The 14696-nt window shown below is 48.4% G+C and overlaps 1 protein-coding gene across 3 annotated transcripts in view; it reads right to left on the reverse strand.

Moving 5' to 3' along the window:
- Positions 1-14696, reverse strand: part of MNT (MAX network transcriptional repressor) — a 47470-nt gene that overhangs the window by 22179 nt on the left and 10595 nt on the right. For 2 of the 3 annotated variants that reach the window (XM_076354971.1, XM_076354969.1), the window contains exons 2-4: positions 6393-6969; positions 3327-3368; positions 2500-2611 (exon numbers count right to left, since the gene is read on the reverse strand). In XM_076354971.1, coding sequence (XP_076211086.1) covers positions 2500-2611; positions 3327-3368; positions 6393-6969 — 731 coding nt within the window. The remainder of the gene's footprint in view (positions 1-2499; positions 2612-3326; positions 3369-6392; positions 6970-14696) is intronic. The other variant, XM_076354970.1, reaches the window with a different exon arrangement.

Consider the following 14696-nt stretch of genomic DNA (forward strand, 5'->3'; position numbering starts at 1 on the left):
GCGATGGGGCAGTTCTCCTTTGTGGCACCCCAGGCAGACTACTGGCAGGGGAACTGGTGCTGCACCCGCAGCCCATGGCCTCGGGGCTTTAGTCAGGTTTTGCTCCCGCACACACCTCCTGCACCCCACCTGCGGCTTGTCAGCTCCCAGCCGCCTGCCCCCCAGCCTCCCCTCCCACCCAGCTCAGTGCCAGGCTCCTGCAGCGCCCGGACCCCGCGTGTCCACCACAAAACCAGCTTCATTACCCTTAAGGCCACCTCCAAGTGGGAAGCTGGAGAGACATATGGACAGCAGAGACATTTGGACAAGAGAGTTCGATTTCTCTGCACTGAAAGTGGTGGGAGAAGTCGAGGGCTGCTCCCTGCGCGCTCCCCGAAGCCAGCCCAGAGGGAACGCAGGCAACCAGGGAGTTTCGAAGACACCGGCACTGCACATCTGAGAGGAGTCTCCTTAGCAATTTCTCCTGCAAGCCACGATGTCTGTGGTGCATGCAGGCAGCGCAGCAAGTAAACCAGAGCTGTGCAGATACAGTGACCTACGGTGTGATGGTCCCTGGCACCGGGATGCAAATATTGCAACATTAACCGTCAGAACTTCTGCATTTTCACTTCACTGAATGATTAAATACACTGCAATTACACCACCCTGAGGCCCTCTTCAGCCCCAGATGGTGGGCACACAGAACAGCACAGGCACATCGGAGTAGTCAGGTCGACAGACCTGATCCCAGCCATTCTGATTCCCAGAATGGATCCATGCTGGGAAGAGCAATTCGGAGGTGGCACCGAAATGGACCCTGAGTGGCAGAAACCTAAAGCAAACAAAATGCGGTTCTGAATCTGTGAACACCTTCTGGACCGCCATAAAGTAGTTTACACTTCCTAAGAGGACATGATGAGAGTTTAATTCCTAGCAATTTACTGAGATGTTCGTACATATGCTTGTAGGTAGCACAAAACTGCACTGCGTCTAAGCCTCAAAACATTTCACAACAGATCCAGAGAAGAGGGAGAGGAAGAATCGGCCATCCCCACCAACATCCTCAAAGAGAATTTTAAGCTCTCTTTCAAAAGCACAGAATAAAAATGCTTCCAGAGAGCAGAGTCTGCTCACAGATAGGTCTGCACCTGTATCAATATTCACAGAGCATCAGCTATCACGCCAGAAACAGCTCCCTTCATGACACCCCGACTCAGGACTCCACTCCCAAACACAAGAGTGGATGATCTGTCTCCCTTGCTGCTAATGGAAGCTCATCTCTACCAACACCAGCCTGCCTGAAATCAAATGAAAAGCTCAGACCTTTTCTAATGCCTATTAGGCTGCAATACAACCACATCTCCAAAAATGACCTTTTAAAGCAACACAGGTATTTCCTTTTGTTTGCCATCCTCCGGTGGCTGGGTACCATTAGAATTTGCCCCAACCAAAGGCTCTCCAAGGGAAGTCGCCGGTGAAGGCTAATGAGAAGGGCTGAGCTGGTCTAACTCTGAAAGGTGATGAGTAATTACTGACTCTCCAAAGTAAAGTTGATGCAAGTAATCAATGTCCGGTACTTCTGAACATAGGAATGAAATTATATTTGAGAGAGACTGAGGAAAATGGGAAGAAAGCGAGGAAAAGAGATGACACTTTACTGTGGAAAAGCCCATTCTGAACAGTCCTCAGCACCCTTTTATTCCAGCCAAAATGTATGAGGTCTATTGGCTCTCTTCATTTGCACTATAAATTTAGTAACTCCTCCATTTTCCAGATGAATTTTAATTGCATTACATGCTATTGATTTCACAGTCACAGAGGACATCTCTAAGAATTTATTTTGTGCTACCATTAACCACTTTTACAAACACTAGATAAGCAAACACTAACACTTACTTCACTCAACCTGCAAAGACCACAACTGAATTTTATCTCTACTTTCTCCCAGACTCATTCTTGGTACCCCATCCACCTAGAGCTTCATGCTGCAACCCCAAATTCCAGTCTTTCCCTGCCTCCAAGCAAATGACCTGTACTTACATCTCCAACTCATCAAGAATTTGAGACATTCAAAACCTTCATGGAAGTCTGTCTGTTTTGGTTAAGCAAACAGAAAACCTCCCCAAAACATACGGATTAGAATTCACCTTAGTCAAAAACGGAGCAGCTTAAGTTTATACAGCCTGGATGTCCCTCTTTAAGATCGTCTGAATTATCTGTTCACTGCACCACCATCGCTGGTACGGATGACTTGTGGTTAACTAGGAACTTCTAGTATGAGGAGACTGCATGAAGCAAATATTCCTAGAATATCCAAATGTTCTGGAAATCTGCAGTGATAAATGACTACGCTAGCATGGGAGGAGAAGGAGGAATGGGAGTTTTTCTCTCCCCTTTTTCCATTGCCCTACAGGAAAAAGGTAAATAACTTGCTTTAAGCAAAGTTAGCACCGTTCTCTGGTTTCAGTAGATAAAGTGCTATACAGTGACAGCCAACAGTAACCCGAACGCTATACATACCTGGATGTATCGCAAGGCACTCCTTAGGACGCTGAGGTTTGAGGTCTTCTTGTCGTCTACGTTGGGGATGTTGCGTTTTAATGTCTCAAAGCATTCTTTCAAATGTGCACGTCTAAAGAAAACACAGGTGGTTTGTCAGTTTGTGGGAGCACACACCAGAAATCAATTTAGCAGAGGGCTAGAGCTTAATTTGGGCCTTAATCCAGCAAAGCACTTACACATGTGCATAGCAGTCACCGAGACTACCTGCATGCTTACAACTGAACCAGCTCAATCCAGCAGGAGGACTATGGGGTTGTATGCCTGGATTCTAGTCCTAGCTTTGTTAGGAAACCATAGTGCAATCTTAAATTAAATCTCTCATCTCCCTGTGCTGTTGCTTCCACTTTCACCGTATTTCCGATTTATCTAGTTAGACTTGTAAGAGTTTTGGATCAGGAACTGGTCTTTATTCTGAACTCACACTGTATACTGACCCCCGATCTTGGCTACTTTATTACTTTAAATCAAAAGAGAAGTTACACCGTTATGCACGTGGGGATTTACTTTGCGGGATCAGGGCTTTGCAGGGTTATTGTAATGCAATTACGCAGGTAAGTAAAACATAGTGGGAAGCAAGAGATGCAGAATTGAGCTATAAGAAAGCAAAGCAATACTGCAAGATTCATTAAAAGCCACTAAGAATTTTGTTCAGGTTATTTGTTAAAAAACAAACAAACAAACAAAAAAACGCCAAAGCCAAACAAATATTGACAGACTATAGGCCAAAAAAAAAAAGGAAGGGGAATTACAATTAAAAAAAATCAAACCCCTGGCTTTCTACGCACCTGTTCTTCTCCAATTTATTATGTACTTCCCTGGTCCCAACCCTGTAACCCAAACAGAACAAAGATAAACTCAGTGTCAGGTTTAAAACTACTGCCATTCAACCTGTACTTTCACCAGTGCGTGTGTGTCTAGGATATACAGGTAAATATTAAAAAGCAATAGAGGTGTTCAGATATCACTATTTTAATACAAGTTGCATATAGATTTCTACCTATACCGTATCAAGATAAAATCCGTACTTTACATGCATATTAGATGGAATAAGCATTACACATATACTGCACACAAGATACAAACAGGTGTAACGTGTGTATATACACACAGACACGGCTACTATCAACAACAGGGAAAGACACAAAAGTATGAGTTGTATGTATTTACACAGTACTAGATAGCCCAGATTCTGACCCACCTACACTCTGGTGGGGTAAGATTTATGCAGTTTCAAATGAAGTGTAGGGGACTTGGCAGACATACTTCAAACCGCTTTAGTTTTTTATTGTGCCTGAAATAACACAGCTGAGCATAAATACAGAATGAAGTAATCCAGGAATCCTCCAGTCACTGCTAAAGGAAGAACCAGGGCGAGCTTCTGGTTTTTTGGGTTCTGGTCTGTCCCCACCCTCCAAATCAAGAGGAATACTTTTAGGAAAAGCCAAACAAATTCATGTTAACTTAGTTTTTCAGCCACAGTGGTGATAAAGTACATTAGCAGACACATGAAGATTTCAAATATCTTCCATACACTATGCAAAGTAATTATTTTCCTTTGGCTGAAAATACACTGACAGTGAGGTGAGCATTTCAGGAGGTACATTAATATTTAATAAATATTCAGGTATTTAAAAACAAGTATTTGACAGCCTTTTTCCATGAAACATTTACAAGCTGAAAAAGACATCTTTTCTGTGTTTATGTCTAAAGGAATAATTCCGGGGAGACAAGGAGCATGCACCTTGGGGTAACCCATCAAAATGCATTTCAGGAAACCTTTGCAACTCGCTCAGCATCAGACAGGTATTTTTCTGGTGTGCCTATGCCAACAGCTCTAGAAATCCTGCACGGTAAAATGCTCTGATTACGGCACAGACCCAGCGGTGATGCTGCACTTCACGCTGGGACAACAGCCCTCCCAACTTCCCAGGAGCAAAGCTCGGCGTGACGGCACAAGAGCAGTTTGCTGGTGCAACCGCAGCCATCCCACTGCCTGCTGCCAGGACAGCTGCTGCTCAGACAGCAAAACTCCCCGCAGCCTTCGCTGGTACCCCCGTGCCGTCGGAAACCCCCTCTACACCCGTCTGAACCCACACAACAACATCAGTGACAGGTTCGCTTGATTAAAGCACAAATATACTTATCGTTTCTGCAGCTGAGCGTTTTATAGACAAGCTTTAAAGATCACAATCTATCTTAGTGGAATTATATTGGCATTTTACAAAGGCCATTATCTTTACAAATTCTTATCTACATTACTTTCACTGTTTCCTTCTACGCATTTTGGGATCTCTACATCCCAAAGGACACTATGAACCCTTTTTTTGTCCACTACATCTTACACCTCTTCCTGCTCCCACAAGATGATACTGAAACTACCACTCCTCGCGTGGAGGCCGTCCACAGGGAAGGTCAGTACTAATTCACAGCCCCGCACTCGTGCTCCTCTCACAACTGGCTCACAGTGGTTCTGCATTACAGCTCAAAGCAAACACCGTAAGGACCAGAGGACCTGGGGAAAAGAAAGTGAACTGCCACGTCCTGACCTTCTGATACATTCAAAATACTGAGCTCCATCCAGGACGGAGCAAAAGGCAAGGCCAGATTTTGACCTGGCCAAAATGTTTCTCCTGAGCAGGTCACTAGCCCAGAAAGGACTGCATTTTGTCTGTCTCTTCTGCTGGCACTTGTTTAGGCTGGGTGGACCGGAGCGACTAGCAGGGCCTCCACCTCTGCTGGGTCTGTGTCAGCACAGCAGCCTGAGCCATACTGGAGTGGGACAAGGCTGCCGCTGCTATGCTGCACAGCAAGAGAGGGACTCCAGCTGGCATTTTGTCTAGCAGCGTCTCCTCTGAACTCCTGACCAGATCCCCACCCCTGCCCTGAAACCAGTGGTACATTTGCTTTATTGCACTGAACAGACAAGACACACAGAGCGACTTTCTGCCCAGCCTCCGTGGGATTAGCATACCATTTTAAACACCATTGCAAAGAGTTATCTACCAGCTGCAGGCAGTCGGGAGAATGGTCAGAGGTCTAGACAACATGGCCCAGGAGGAAAGACTGAACAGATCCAGGTCATTTATCCTGCAGGAAGGAAGACTGAGGGGCCAAGGGAAACAGGTAAAAGCTTGCTGCAAAGAAGGGAACGATTTGTTCTCCCAGTCCACAAGAAATAATACCAAACTACGTATTAGGATACTGTGGTCTGGACACAACCACCTAAGAAGACAGAGTCTCCACCAGCCAAAGTCCTTAAGAACAAGTTAGACAAACACTAACCTGGAGCAACATCAGTCACAAGTCCTGTCCGAGGGTGAGGACAGATTAAACAGCCTTCAGTCCCTTCCAGCTGCAGGAGTTTTGAACAAGCAGGAGGCCCTTAGCACTTACAGCACTAAGAAATTGAAACAGCAGCTAAGGTGATCTCTGTCCTGGGAAATAAAACCTCCCAGATCACATCCCAGTTTTCAAGAAAGTTCCTGCAAGCAGCATTGCTGCACGATTTCCCTGACCAGTATAAGCAGAGAACTTTTGCCAAACATAATACCAGATGCCACCTGAGATCAGACAGGCAGTGCTGGGACTTGCTTCCTAATACAGTTCTGGCTTGGAAAAAGAAATCCTTGTACAGAATCCTACAGTGTGTAGTCAGGGAGGAAAAATAAAAAACATCAAGCTAAGAAACCCTCTTATCAAAAAACCAAACAGACATCCAAACATCCACGGATCTTGGTATTTCTGATCTGACAACTCTTTGCAAAAGCAGTAGCTGCTCCAGGTCGATGCAGCTTTCGGTATCATTTTTGTCTGGTCCCTCTCAGAAGCCTCCACACACAAGGTGCACTCACCCTCCAGGTCTCTTCTTCTGCTCATTTGATTTCGTGTCTTCTGTCGGAGCCAGCTTCAGAGCACTGAGCTGCGGGGGCGCTCCCGGGTGCTGCAGAGGCTGGTGAGGCTGGGGCTGGATGGGCTGCTGAACCACATGGTGCTGGGAGATGGCCAGGACCGGCGCCGCGTAATGCTGGAGCTGCTTCGGGCTGCCCGACGGTGGTGTAGCAGCTTTCCCGTCCGGCAGAAGCGGGCCCGGCGGCCTCTGGATGACCGGTGCAACCGACGATGCTTCCTTAGTGACACTGGGAGTGCTTACAAGGGTCTGGTGGCATTGTACAAGCGGTGGGGACAGGGTGGTCTGAGCTGCTTGCTGGGGGGGGCTGGTGACAACAGGGATGGGAATGACTGAAATGGGGGCTGCCAGGGGCGGTGGCGGTGGCGGGGCTGGGGCTGGGGGGGAGATGGGCACCAGCAGTTCACTCCGGGGCTCCTCCAGGGGAATGGCACTGTTCGCCCGCGGCACGCTGGCCTTGCCGGCCTTCTTCTGCTCCTGCTCCCTCTCCAGGCGGAGCTTCTCGTGCTTCTCATTCTCCTCTGAAAGAGAAACACCAACAGTGATTAATGGTGCTTCCCTGACCTTCCCCATCCACAGGCCTCTAACCAGGCTGGTGACTAACTGCCTGTCTTTCTGAGAGGGAAGTGGAGGCCCTAGGGGTAACACGGCCCGGCCCGCGTCATGCCCCGAGCCCACGGCAAGACCTGCGCCCCTGGAGATCCATCCTGTGTCCCAGTCATGCTGCACCTTCCACTCATTGCCCTTTCACTCCATCACGGACTATTTAAATACAAACCACATGCTGCCCCCACATTCAGCCCTTGAGACCAAGCTGCCGAGGTGACTCCTGGCTCCTCCGCTGTTTGCAGTGACCCGGACGTCTCCGGGGACGCCACGACCGCAGCAGCAGACAAAAAGCAAGACGCCACCCGACCAACCTCCTTCTCCCCCGTCCCAGCACCGCATGGAGAGAAACGGCCTGATCCAGTCACTTCCCCCTCCCAAGGTCCAAACCCACAAATGGGAAGGCCTTTCTGCCAAGGGCAAACATTACTGAGCTGAACAAGATTAATGGATCTCCGAGAGCTGTGGCAGGACCTGGCTGGCAGCCCACGCCCGCTCCTTGGAGGGATCTGGTGTAGGTGCAGGATCAGTCCCCCCTTACCCTTGCGCAAGCCCGCAGGGATGGACTCAGCACCCCGAGCGATGCTTACTTCTACACCACCTTCCCAAAGCCCTCCCTGCTTGTGTCCGTATGTAAACACATCACTGTGCTCTATCGTATAGCAGAATAAACCAATCCACAACAAAACATTTTCAATTTTTCCTTCTCTGTTTTTAAAATGGCAAAGAGCTATCGAGCATTTTATCAAGGAGCCCGCTGTGGCCCTGTGACAGCCCCAGGACAACGCCGCCATTCACTTCCAGGGAGGTAAGGACAAGCCCAGAGACCAGCCCTGACTAACCGCAGCCTGGGAAAAAGCTGTGCATTTCAGGATCGCCTCCTAAACTAGAGCCAGCGCGCAGGAGACAGGGAAACCTCGTGAGCCAGGCGTCCCCCGCTCCCTGTTCTCCAAGCACTGACCCAGGACACCCAATGGCCGAGAGACAAACCGCAGCTGCAGGACTGCAGCTGGTCATAACCAACCACCCATGCAAGGCAGGGCAGGCTTCTTAGGTTAAAATACCCTGTATTTTATACTATCAAGTGTAAATCTTAGCTCAATGGACTTTACACTGATACAAACCCATCAGGGCACTTCTTTACTGCTGTGGATTTTATTCAAGGTCTTAAACTTAGCTTTGATGTGCGTACATTCCTATATGTTTTTAGAACACTAGACAAAGTAAATGAAATCTGTGTGGCCCGACTAGCAAAATAAACCTCATTAAATGCGATCCAGGTCTCCGGCTATAATTGTGTGAACATAGCAAAATGAAATTTATTTACACAAGTCCTGTGGCGCCAGTGGCCCTGGCATCTAGACATCTCACAGCCTTAACCAAGTACCTCCAAACCCGCTGTCCATGAAGCTCAGCGGCTCCCATTCCTGACAGCCTCCAAGGAGCTGCAGCAAAAAATGGTGCACCAACAGCCTGCTTGGAGCTATGACTTCTTCATAGTAATATACAAATATTTGGAAAATAAACCCTTACTTCATCAAGAAGGGATCAGAGAAACAATGCATACAGTCTGGTATCCTGTCTTATATAGTGGCCAATATCAGGTAATTCAGAGGAAGCTCTAAGAAACATCCCGGAAGAGCCTGACCACAGGAGAAGCTTAGGCTTGACCTAAACGCTGAAGTGGGAGTGTATATTTAGGAAATTCGATAGAAAAGCATGTGTACTGCAACCTGGAATTACCAGGTTACGCTCAAACCCCCAATTATCTTCAAGAAGCTATATTAAATACAAGTGGAACAAGGGGAAAAGGGCCCCCTGGTAAGGCAACGTCACCAGCCATGGAGCTGCCCAGTCCTCACACACCACCCGAGGGTCCCTGCCGCTGCTTGGGTACTTTCTCACCCAGCTTTTGATTTTGAGGGGTGTAGTGCAAAAGCAACAGAGAGCAATAAAGGGAACGTAACTTTTATTCCCGATTCTGAATGACCTTTAGTACATGTGACCGCACAGTGTCACCATCCCTGATTCACAGACAACATGATTTCCTGAAGTTCCCTTCAGCCCAGGATTTCTACAGCATACATTGTATTTCCTCCAACCTTCATTAAAGCACTTTGGCCCAACTCTGCTGGCTGGTTGCCTGAACAACTCTGTCCAGAGCCGCATCAGGCCTGCAGCAGAGTGTCCGAGACCCCCGGTCAGAGGAGGCCAGCGAGGAGTGCCCGAAGAGACGCGCGGCGTGAACTTCAAGGAGGGCAGCCAGGCACCGTACCTGCTGCTGGAGGCGGGAAGGAGGGGAACTTCAAACCTTACAAACCTTAGCAGCCCTAGTTCAACACTCAGCTGCAGCAACAGCCCGAACACACATGCCTCATGAGACCAGGAATGAGGTCAAGCACCCAGCTGACAAGGTAAATACTGTCCAGCACCTGCACGAGGAGAAAGCAGCACCTGGATCGAGCTCCAGCACCAGGGCTGGATCTCCAGTCTCTGACCCTGTGGCACTTGGGAAGGCACCATGTGAAATTCAGTGATCTGGAAGGATTTCACATCCAAGGAGCACTTTTCCCATTGGATTCAAATCCAAAATGTTAATTCAACTCCTTGTAGCACCAAGTAGGAGGGTAAGTGAGCTCAAGAGCTGACTGACTCCAAAATGTGAAGTTGTTTAAACAGAAGCTCAGAGTCTGAATGCAGTATTTCTCTACATTTTCTCAAAATATTTCAGGGTAATTATCAAGATTTCCTTAAAGGAAGAAGTAAACCAGGGCAGGGTGGCAAAAACCCCAGCAGGAATCCCCTGATGTAAACAACATATATCTTAGCTACCGATGATTTCAGACTGGTTCAACTGAACAACATTAATAACTAATAAATAAAAGCCCTTTGTCTGCAATTCTTTTGCTCCACTTTGCTGCTTGGTTTGCAGCCAGAGCCAACGCGATGGCCCTGGCACAGGATGCACGAGGAAATTCAACCCTGGTGACCTGCTGACTAATAGTGTTTTTTATGTGCGTGTTTGGCCACGCAGCCAGCGCCGGGGGGCACAGGTAGCTGGCCTCTGGGAGAGGGAGAGCGTCCCGGACGCCAGCCCCTGCCAGGCATGCGCCGGACGAAAGACCGCACAACTTCCACCCAGACGTAAAACTGCACCGTGCCGGACAGGAGGGCAGCAGCAAAGAAGTCAATTAATGGAAGCTCCTGATACTTCTTGAGGTCTGATGAGGACAGCAGAACCTGCCCGTGCTGAATTCACTCCTGTACTGGCTTCCGGAGCTAACGTCATGATAGCAGAGGATCTAGAAAGGAGACCTGCAGCTGAGGTCTGCACTGATGGCGATGCTTTCCAGTGCACGAGCAGGAGTCGGCAGTGAAATTCCTACAAGTAATTTTCATTCATCGAGGAAGCTGAGAGAACAGGAAAGTAAGGTTACAAGTGTGCATTACTGATCAGAAATATTTATGTAAATGTCTCTGCGAAGCAGGTGCAGCCCTCAGGCTGCTGACAAGCTGCCAACAAGGCCTTTGGTGTTGCAAATCTTGAGCTCCCTTGAGCTAAAGAGTTTATTTCAAGGATTTTTTAGGCAAAATCTGACACCACTGAGCCACTGCCCTCTGTGTCTGACTCGTCCACAGGCAAAAAGGAACCACGCTCTTGACCCCTCCCACCACTGAGAGGACTGAAGGATCTCCAAGCCATCTCTTCCTAACACACACACCCCTTCAGGACAGAGACACTTCCACCAAGCTATGAAGATCTCCGTCTCCTGCTCACTTTGTACTCACACCTTGCAAACAAACTCAAGACACGCTTTAAAAAAGCCCCCTCGGGCTCTTTGTTTTTCCATATGAAGTAAGTTCAGCCGCTTTCCTTCACAGATACAGATAAAAACAATGAACGGTAACTAGCACGCCATGTGCTCAGACACACGTGTGGCTCATTCTTTCACGTGCAGTGCACTCGGCACATGAGCTTCTGCAAGCCCAGTATGGAAAAAGCATGCAAGGCTTAGGGCATTTTCTTGGGCTCAGAGGGACAGCTGAACCGGAAGGTGCACAGCAAAATTATGTGTAATTTCCAGTCATTCTTGACACTCTCATCAAAGGGACTGAGGACTGAATGAATCAAGGGAGTGAACCAGCCCTGCGAACCCTCAGGGGGTTGGAACCACAACCGAGGCACGAGGGGACAAGGAACCTCACCCTGCCCACACCACACCACCTGCCAAAAGGCCCACGTCACAAGAGCGGGGGACCTCAGCTTCCCGGCCAAGCCACCGAGGCGGTACACTGTAAAGGAGGACGACAGCAACACCAGCAGCAACAGGACGGAACAGCAAATCTTGCCACAGGAGGACACAGAAACAGGGTCAGCGTTCCTGACCGGTGGACTGGTGCTATTTTAGGGCCCTGATGGTCCAGGAATACACAGTGCCAGGCACTCTTAACTTTGTTACCTAATAATCTGCTGGGTTTAAATTTATCTCCTCCCTTTTGCCTGCCCTGGAAATGCCACCCATCTGTAACGGCAAGCGCTGCCAGCAAAGGGAGCAGCCGTGCAGGCAGAACAGCACGTGCCTCCTGGGCCGGCAGCATGGCCCGGCAGCGGCCAGGGTACGTCACTGAGCCTCCTGCCTAAGTCATGCCGCAAGAGCACTGCATAAGCATGCCTTTACAGTATTTTAATGCCCTTTTTAATGCTCCTATTTTGTACTAGGGACACTATCAGTACTCAGAATTTATCAACGGCATGCGCCTTTGCATAATCAAGCATCTTACCTCTACATATGCTTAAAGGTCCCTCCCCAGTACAGAGAGAGAACATTACTTAACTTCATGAACAGTTAGGCAATGGCAGTTCTGTGGTGTAATTTTCTGAATAGTTTGAAGTGTTTCTCCGAATCATTCAATGCTTCTGGCAGCTTATACTGCACACCATGAACCATTACAGACCCGGAGAAGAGTGACCTGGGTTTCACTCACACTGGTTCTACAGCAGCGTCACCCACAGGAGTCACTCCTCGTTCATACCAGGAAAGTGCTGGGGACAGAAAGAGTCTCCAGATTTTTCCCATTCCCGAGGCTGGCCCGGCCGCACCTGGGGAGGGAGACTGCCACGCTGAGAGGAAGGGCAGGCTGGAGCCTGAAGGCTGGTTTCCGTTTCTGCAGGTCCCTGACTCCGCAGGGGAGACGCAGGAAAGGGAAGATAAGAACCGAGTCAGCAGTACTAGAGACCAGCAATGCTCAGCCTGAGCCAGGCTAACTGAGTCATAACTAAGGCTGCTGACACAAGAGGCTACGCCAGCAACAGCCACTGGCGCTTTCAAGTGCCTTGAAACAAGCTGGAGGACTGAGACCACTTTAAAATTGTGACCCCTTTCTCTGAGCCCCTCTGAATTTTGGTTGACAACAGCACAACACAAGCCCAACTTCTCTCTCCCATCTTTGCTAAAACCACTGTTTAGTGCCCATCCTGTCACACCACTGCTTCTCCATCAGCAACGTGGCAGCCCTGAGACACAGCACTTCTCCCTGAAACCCCCCGGGCTCCCGGCTGTGCCCACGGCTACAGCAGGCCCTCACCGGTGAGACTATGGGAAAGAGCCGGCTGCAAGGCACCCGACGACTCCCCAACGAGACCACTCGCTGCTGCTCATCTAGGTGCTGTGTTCAGATTTCAGCCTGCTACCAAGACGTCCCATTTTCCTTCCTATTAACACAGACTGGGCCACAAACATTGTATTCTTAAAGACTAAACCGCATTTTAGAAGCGTGCTATTCACAAAGGATACCGAAATGCTTCACAATTAGAAATCAGAAGCTCGTGATACACTCCAGAGGAGTGAGAGCTAAGCCAGCCCTCCTGGGATTTCAATTTCAGGGTTTTAAAGACCCTAGCTCCCACCTGATACTCCCTCTGCTGAGCTATCCTCACTGCGCTGGCACACCGCACACTCATACCTTATCTGCAGATGATGTCACCGTTCACTATTAATGACAAAAATACTTGAATCTCCATTTTCTCAGCCAGAGGATGATGACACATTTATGTCATATCTGTGAAAGCAAAGGAAAACCAGCCTTCACATAAACTATCCCTTCCTTAGCGCCAACCAATACAAGACCATTAGTGGCTTCAGCATGACGGCTTATCTGTAACTCTTAGAAATCAAAGTGACCTCAGTATCCAAACCTGAAATAAATTAGAGAAATGACAAGATGATCCTCTTGCCTGATAAAAATCTAGGGTGCAGACACACTTTATTGCTACTTTATGGAGTCAGAAGGCTTACGAGGAAGTGAGTATTTCCCTTCAACAAAACCATCGCGGCTCCTGGAACACAGAAAGGAAGGTTGGAAAGACCCTCAAGAAATCTTGTAGTTCATCTCCCAAGCCCCAAAGAAGTATCAACCATAACTAAATAATACCTGGCAGACGTTTCTCAAAGCAACAGCTTCTCAAATCTCTACGGATAATTTACATTGTGCTTTAATTTGCTATTCCAGTGCTTAACTGAAACCCTGAATCAGCTCGAGATAGTCATTTTAGCTGCATTTTAGTTACAACTAACTCTTAGTGGACAGAAAAAAGAAATAAAGGGCCAGGATTTAGCAGTACTACAAAGGAAAAGAAAACAGATCAAGACTGCTAAAAAAATAAAATCATCCTGGACAGCCTTATATATACACAGACCACCCCAGCGCCTTCAAGCCGTAAAGGTGCCGAGCACGCTGCGGGCTGTCTCTGCTGCAGCACTGAAGCTTGGCAGGCTGGACTGATGTAAAACCCTTGTTGCACCTTTCTGCCGAGTTCAGGATAAAGTGCAGAAAAGCACTGGCTCTGACAGGCGGGGTGGGCACCAACAGCACACGACTGACTCTGCTCCATCGTCTGAGGAGCTTCACCCGGGGAAAAAAACCAATAGAGCTGTTTCTATACAAGATGTTGTCTCAATGCTTTTCCATTGGGCATTGGCATTTTTAAGAAATAAGGAGACGAAGTAATGTGTTCTGATAAGCCGTTATTTGCAAGCTGAACAGCTTCTGTGTCGCGGTTCAGAGCAAAAAGCTGCACTGACGACAGGCAGGACCCAACCCCACCTGCTCCAACGCACACGAGGAAACCTGTGTCTCCCCTTCTGGCCCTGGGACAGTGTGACACCCCGAAGTCTGCAGAAATACGGCGAACAGTGACGCGCTTTAAATGTACTGGTCAGAAAAGAATGGTAAACATGAGCTGACTTAATAAACCATATTACAAATAAGCTATGTACTCTTAAAACAAAACACCCAGACACTTGATGTGCCCAAAGAAGAGACTCCGAGACCCCACTTCATCCACCACTTGCAAGCAGGTCTCAGACCCTCGGGATGCAAGCGGTCTGCAAACTTCTTTAAGTCAGACAACACACTGCTTGTATTTTACACACGCTAGAAACTGAAGCAAAGACAGGTTAAATGACTTCACGTCACACACTGAGTCATGGCAAAACCGGATCTGTCGGTTAATTACCAGCCTGTTAGGTAAGCATATCTGCTCGACACCAGTTCACTTTATGTTCCTCGATCCCCGTGACGAGAACGACAGCCCACTGCTGCACCTTCATCCCAGGGCTGTGCCAGGGGTTGTTTTCAGAGG

This window comes from Aptenodytes patagonicus, chromosome 17 (genome assembly GCF_965638725.1).
Source record: "Aptenodytes patagonicus chromosome 17, bAptPat1.pri.cur, whole genome shotgun sequence".
Lineage (NCBI taxonomy): Eukaryota > Metazoa > Chordata > Aves > Sphenisciformes > Spheniscidae > Aptenodytes > Aptenodytes patagonicus.